Source organism: Bidens hawaiensis, unplaced genomic scaffold, assembly GCF_021521415.1.
Source record: "Bidens hawaiensis isolate Kalapana, Puna unplaced genomic scaffold, B.hawaiensis_p1.1 tig00000978_1, whole genome shotgun sequence".
Lineage (NCBI taxonomy): Eukaryota > Viridiplantae > Streptophyta > Magnoliopsida > Asterales > Asteraceae > Bidens > Bidens hawaiensis.
This window is the reverse complement of record NW_027491058.1, coordinates 3,173,531-3,181,185: the sequence shown is the minus strand read 5'-3', so window position 1 is coordinate 3,181,185 and position 7,655 is coordinate 3,173,531. Positions and strand designations below refer to the sequence as shown.

At 38.1% G+C, this 7,655-nt stretch overlaps 1 protein-coding gene across 1 annotated transcript; it reads right to left on the bottom strand.

The window, feature by feature from the left end:
- Window positions 1–2,283: 2,283 nt before the first annotated feature.
- Window positions 2,284–4,320, bottom strand: LOC143549894 (pentatricopeptide repeat-containing protein At3g24000, mitochondrial-like). Its single transcript, XM_077040672.1, has one exon. It carries the CDS (start codon window positions 4,318–4,320, stop codon window positions 2,332–2,334), a length of 1,989 nt encoding a protein of 662 aa, XP_076896787.1. The 3' UTR covers window positions 2,284–2,331.
- Between the last annotated feature and the right edge of the window lie 3,335 nt (window positions 4,321–7,655).

Genomic DNA, 7,655 nt, shown 5'->3' with positions numbered 1-7,655 from the left:
TTGTTTTGATTAATATCTATACTACAGATTCCTTGAACTTGATGGCACTTGTGTTCTTCCAAGAATGAAAAGTAAATTGATAATTTAGTACAACATGCTTCAGTGTGAATCATGAAAATTAAAACAGACATAGGATAGTTCGACTAGTAAACCTAAAGTAAATGACAAAAATATATATCACAGCAGGATATCATGACTTATGAGATATATATACTTAAACCGATTTAAATCACATATTTTTTTGTGGTTTAAATCTTGCCAATGGGCTTTTCTTTGAATGAGTCAAACATCATCCAACAACTTAAAAAGGCACATATAAAACGTGCACATACACATATACATGGATAAAAACGCAATAACTACATATATACAAGGTGCGAATGTCTTGAAGTTGTGTGAAAATGAAAGCATATCTTGGTGAAAAACGGTCTTGCTGATAGATTGGCATGTGAAAAAGTAACGAAAAGAACTAATTGATTATGATTCATAATCCTTTGGTTTTATTTGTAGTTAGATTGTTAGTGATCGATTGGGTATTTAATCAATCGACTTAGACCATGTATAGTGGAGGGGTTAGTTAACTAAAAGAACCGTCACCTCACTGTCATGTAGACAGCGGGGCACTAACTAATTAAATAACTAGCTCATAAATCATGTATAGTGGAGGGGCTTTAACCAACCATCCCAACAATCTTGGAAACCCCAACCCCCCTAAGCAGGCTCTCCCTCTTCGGCGTTCGGCACTACCATTAACAAGGACAGAATCCCTTGGTTGTCCAGTTTGACCACACCCGAGTTATCTATAAGTGGAGTTTCACGGTTTGCAACCCATGCAATCGCAGGCGGTGATATGTTCTTAAACCATATCACTAGGTACCGTTTTTCAGAGCTGCTTGGGGTAAGAAACCAAGCTCAGACTTTGCGCTCTTTGAAACAATGGTCACACCATCTGAGATGTTTTGATGCACAGCTATTGTGTCTGATGATTGTTAGCACTAAAAAGAAGGTGATATAAAGGAGTAACATTTTGGTTTGATTCATGTCTATACACAAAGTCTTTGAATTTGATGGAACCTTTTATGAATTAAGATAAAGTCAAAGTTCATTGAACTAAGGTCAGATACATTTTCAGTTGTTCATCCATACATGGAATTTCCTTGGTCAATGAAAACTAATTAAACTGATACTTTACTTAAGTGTGACAGGTAACCTCAAATCTTGTAAATTCAAACTAAATAGCTAAATAAATACATGAATTAATTAAATTCACCATTGAAGCATTTTTATAATAAAGTTGAAATCAAATGAAATCAAGAAAATATTGGAAGTCAAAATCAGGGTTGTGATGAAGGAATTTGGGTCTGAGAGTCGAACTAAATGCCAACTGTCCATATCACTTCTAATCAACCCCGCATCAAGAACATCGAACAACTCGCTTTTTTCGTGGGACAAGTTACTCAAAATGGATCAAATACATCTAACTGACATGTGATGTACGTGACTTCTAGGAGTAGAGCCTACAGATCTAATCAATAACTCATTGACAAAAACAAATTCATCTTGAGGTGTTGACCTGTATTTAGATAACGCCATTTGCTTAATTTCATAAAGTAAATGACAAATCTCAGATTGGACCAACATATAATTTGACAATTTAAGTCACATATTTTTTGTTGTTTGAAACTTTGAATCTTGTGAACACTCTTTCTTTGAATGGTAGTCACGGGCTACAATCTGTCATCCAAACTGAAACCAAATTTAGATCGAAATTAATGGAGGCTGTGGTCTAACCGAATTGAACCCAATATCCAAATCCAAACTTCTGTAAGTTCTAATTTGATGGAATCTTCAAACCCCTTCAATTGGGTTTGGAGATCTTATCCCTCACCAGCTGTTTCATGTTTCAGATGCTGGTTGTAAGTTTTATGTTTCAAGTTTCAGACAGCGGTTTCAAATTTCAAGCGAGAGCAAGAACACCAGTTTGAAGATCTACCATCATTTGCGTTTGAAGATCAGATTCCTCACAATAGTCGACCAACCCACCTTCGTGCACCAAGAAAGAAGCTGACCTGGAAACAGGGGTGGATGAAGATGGCGGTGTGCGAATAAGATGAGCTGCGGCGGATGAAGGTGAGGATAATACTAGATTGTGGTCGACAGGGGTGGTGGGGCAACTATGATGGTCCGCGATTGTGAATTTGTGACGAGTTTGAAAAGTCGAAACCTTACCAAATCAAGAATAAATAAACTTAAAAAAAAGTGTTAGAATTGTAGCAAACTAATAATTCTTAAACTCGACTAACTTACAAGTTCGCCTTGATTACAAAAAACCTACCAATAATCACCACAAGAACAAGACCCACCACGAAAATGATGAAACCGATTCGTATCTCTTAAAACAATCTCTCTCCCGACCACAACTGAAGCAAACTTGAAAGCCGAATGACAATCGCCACAAACCCTAATATTCTTCTTAATCCTTATAGTGGACCCTGGTGGCGTCTTCAAAAGCGCAAAAGCCAAAGCAAGTTTCTCACTGTGATATTGCAACTTCACTTCTCTTTCTTGTTCATCAACATACAACAAAACATGACTCGTGTCAGGCACATACCCGATTTCCTTAATCTTTTCACTAATCTCCCCCCACTTTTCACTAATCTCATTCTGCATAGGGTGACTTTGGTCATTTGCCACAAACATATGCACCGAGTTTTCAATATCAACCCAACTGCACGCGGGCTCTTTCTTTACACCAATTTCTTTCATAAATTTTCTAACTTTGGAAGCTTCGGTCCATTTACCAGCAGACGCGTATATGTTGTATAGCAAAATGTGAGGGCCCGAGTCAAACGGGTCAAGCTCAAACACACGTTCAGCAGCATAAGCACCTAATTCCATGTTTTTATGCATCCTGCATGCACCGAGTAACGCACCCCATATGGCTGAAGTTGGTTCGATCGGTAAATTTTTAATGAAATTTAACGCGCGGTCGAGTTGACCGGCTCGACCGAGTAAGTCAACCATTGTTACATAATGAGACACATCCGGTTCAATGTTTGACTTTTTCATTAAGTCAAAGTAATATTGACCTTTGTCCAAGAGTCCACCGTGGCTGCAAGCGGTTAGAACACACAAAAAAGTAATTGCATTCGGTTCAATCCCGGTTTCCTTCATTTTCTCAAAATGTTCTAGGGTTTTGCCTCCTAACCCGTGTTGTGCATACGCAGTCAACATCGAGTTCCATGAAACAACATCGGGCTTAACAAGCCGGTCAAATACACGTATAGCATCATCGAAACTACCTGATTTTGCATACATGTCAAGAAGCGTGTTCCCAATGAAGGCGATAAGTTTATGACCGGATTTGACCATGTGCCCATGCATCCACTTTCCTTGTTCTAACGACCCCGTGCTCGCACACGCGCTAAAAATACTCGAATAAGTGAAATGGGTCGGTTTATAACCGCATCTTTGCATCTTTTGAAACAATTTTAGAGCTTTATCTCCTTCACTCTTCCTCGCGTGTGCCGCAATCAACGAATTCCACGAAACCTCATTTTTATCCACCAAACCATCAAACACAAAATGCGCTTCCTTCATTCTCTCATACCTACAATACAACTCCACCAGCGCACTACCGACATAAACATTTGAATCATACCCGTACTTCAAACAATACCCATGAATCTGCTCGCCTTCCCGTTCATCCGTTCTCGCACCAGCAGCCTTCAAAAGACTCGAAAACGTAAAATGATTCGGCTTCAACCCACCGCTAAGCATTTGCAGAAACATCACAAGCGCTTCTTCCGGCTCATCGTTCTGCGAATACCCAGTAATCATAGCCGTCCACGTCACCATATCCTTCACAGGCATTTGATCAAACACCTGGCGTGCGTCATCCAAACAGCCACATTTCGCGTACATATTAACCGCAGTGTTCTGAATCACCATGTAATGATTAAACCTTGAATTCATGACATGGGTATGAACCATTTTGCCTTCGTGAATCTTGCCCAGTTGGGTACATTTGTTAAGCAATTGGTTGTACAATTTACCGTCTGGTTCAAGTAACCCTTGATCAATTAGTTCTAGTACTCGTAACCCACCATTTGGGGATTTCTTTAGATAATCTTTTTCTTGAATGATGTGTGAAGATAGATCAGATTCTTCTTGTTCTTGTTGTTGTTTTGGAAGAACAGATGTTGAAAGAAATCGAAGAGAATTAGGGGTTTCAATAAAAAGTGATTTAACTGAAGAGATGAATCCTCCATTAATAAAGAATATTATGTTTCCAGAGAATCGAAGGATGAATTTATTCATGTAATAATATAGATTGGAGATGTAGAGACCAGTGAAAGCAATTTATACGCGCCAAAATAGTCTCTGCTTTACAAGTAATAATAATTTCACTAACCTAACTTTTAAAATTGTTTCAAATTAATCATAGAAAATGAACATTTTCGTCTTTCATTAATTTAGTTCAAAGTTTGAAATTGTGTCAATTTAGTTCTCATAGTTTTAAATATTAGTCAATTACGTCCCATCCGTCTAACGGCATCCAGCTATGCCGTTAGTTTAAGGGTATTTTTGTCTTTCTCCTTTTTATTTTGAGTTAATGGTCATTTTCGTCCCTATGGTTTGATACTTTTGTCACTTCAATCCAAAGTTTGAAAATTTGTCAATTTAATGTTCAATTTAATTCAGTTTTTTTTGTCTGTAACCCTGAAGAGCATAATCCAAGCCCAAAACCATCAAGCATCAACTAAAACAGGTCTGTATTTATTTAACATCCCGTTTCGTTTCGGCTAATAAAACGAAAACATGAGTCATTATAAGCTGGGCTAGTGTTGGGTTAATGGATATGGGTTATGGACTTGGATTAAGAAGGAAAGACCATGGGCTTAGGCCCATGATCCATAATATATAAACCTTAATTACCCATTTAATTCATTCATTTACACATATTCCATACACCACCCAAAACACACACTTAAGCTCTCTCTCAAGTTTCTCTTCCTCTCTCTAGCCGAAACCAAGAAGAAGAATCGATCCCGACCCGAGGTAATGATAGTATGATATTGTAAAGACTCAAACCAGCTAGATATAGTCGCGAAACGACGAGTCGCCAGATCCGGATGGAATCGGGTATGAACCGATCAAATGATGAGTTTAAGGGTCACCCTAGCTCAGATCTGGAATGAACGGGACGAAAAACGGTGAAAAAGGTGAGAAACGGCTGAGATCTCGCTTTTCCGGCGAGATCTCGGTTTTCCGGAGTTGACGGCGCCGGAAAAACGTATACGAAGATTTCAGAGAATGTTCTGACATTCTCTGACCTAACCCAAATTCGTTAACGGAAGGTTAACGAACTAGAGGTAATTCGTCAGGGTGATTCGTTAATGGAAGCTTAACGAACTAGCCTTAGTTCGTATCCAAATTCGTTAAGGAAAAGATAGCGAATTAACCCCAATTCGTTATGACCATTAGTTAAAAGGAGATAACGAACTAGAAGGTTCAATTCGTTACAGGGGGGTCATTCGCTATGAAATTCAATTCGTCAAAGGACCAGTTCGTTATATGGTCCAATTCGTTACAAGGACCAGTTCGTTATGATCGTTAATTCGTAATAAAGTAACGAATGGGTCATTCGTTATGAACCCAATTCGTTAGGAACCAAGTAACGAACTAGAAGTTTGATAAAATGACAGAACAGTCACTGGACTTGGAAAAAGAATGATTTAATTACAAGAAAGCCCTTGAACTTTTTAAGTTAGCAAGTTAAATAATAACTTAAAATCCTAATGGAAAATGCGTTAAGACAGTTAATGAAAATAAAATTTTCCCAAGCTGACCTAGCAGCTTAACCCCAGCTAGGGGCTCTGCCCCTTGGACCCCGCTAGGGGCTGCCGCCCCTAGAACTCCGCTGCCAGGGGCGCTGCCCCCGGACCCCCGTTCGTTGAGGGTTATAATTAAACTAGAAACACGACATGGGTAGTGATAGTTAATTAATACGTGTAATTGTTATACAGTTAGTCGTGCACAACTAAAGAAAGGAACAACCATAAACGGTTAACGTAACCGCATTCAGGTGAGTTTCTAGCCCCGCTTCCTTGTTAGGTTTTCGGGGTTGTGTGCATACTCGATGTGATAGTTAATACCATTACCTTAAATGGTAAGTGTATGCCTTGTATGATTCATGTATGATGATTGCCCGACGGTGCGTGAACGATCTTTGGATATTGCATGTATCGTCAGGTGGTAGTTAAAGATATGATTGCTATATATGATGTATGTATGAATGATGTATGTATGTTATGTTGATAATACGTGAACGATCTCCGGATATTGCACGTATAGTTAAGGAAAGTATGTAAAGACATGTATGATACAGTTGCACAAAACAAAGGGACCATACCCTAATAATATCTGTGAGGATAGGGACCAGACCCTAATAATATCTGTGATGTTGGAGACCAGACCTTTATAATATCTGTGAGGATAGGGACCAAACCCTAATAATATCTGTGATGTTGGGGACCAGACCCTTATAATATCTGTGAGGTTATAGGGCGGAAGGCTTTTTAGTAGTATTGATAGTTATGCATGTAAAGTAAAGTATGAATGATATACACACCTTCAGGCATGTGTGCAAGTATGTTAATTGATTGTATGTTGTATGATTAATTAAAACTCACTCAGCGTAGCTGACTTTTAGTATGCACGTAGGTGAGTAGAATGAGGCAGCTCGCTTGAGGGGAGACACATGGCATGGAATTGAAGATAATGGCATCTCAAGGAAATGTTATGTTATTTTAAAGACTATGTTTTATGTTTAAACGACTTGAACGTTTGTTAAGACAAGATTTGAAGGTTATGTAATATATTATGGGTGAAGTTTTATATTCCGCGTAAAGTTTTAATTAACTATGATATTTAGAACTGTGTTTATGAGTAAATCCAACGTCCAATGTATGGCACCACGAATGGGGCCTTACAATTTACTCTGTCTACAACAGTAATCATACTCCCTCTCCTCGTATTTAGTTTCTAGGCGGTTCCTAAACTCTCCCCCATGGTGGAATTCAGTGGTAAAGTGGTCAAAGCAATTCCCTGAGACCGAATTGTACGGAAAAAACTAAATATTGCATCTTTGATGAGTGCATAATATTTCGGGTTTAGAGATTAACATATCGTAATGAAAATCTGGGTCGAAATCAACTATTATGCATTAATCAAAGAAACGATTTTTAGTTTTTTCTGTACAATTTGGTTATAGGGAATTACCTTGACCACTTTACCATTGAATTCCACCATGGGGAAAGTTTAAGAAATGTCTAGAAACTAAATACGAGGAGGTATGATTACTTTTGTCAACAGAGTAAATGCATACCTGTATTGGAGGTTTTTCCATGGTTTTGGACTTGGATTATGCTTCAAGGTTATTTATAGACCAAAAAAAACTAAAACTAAACTAAAATTAAATTGACAAATTTTTAAACTTTAGACTGAAATAGTAAAAGTATCAAATCACAGGGACTAAAATGACCATTAACTCAAAATAATAAGGAGAAATACAAAAATACCCTTAAATTAACGGCATAGCTGGATGCCGTAAGACGGATGGGACGTAATTGACTAATTTTTAAAATTATGAT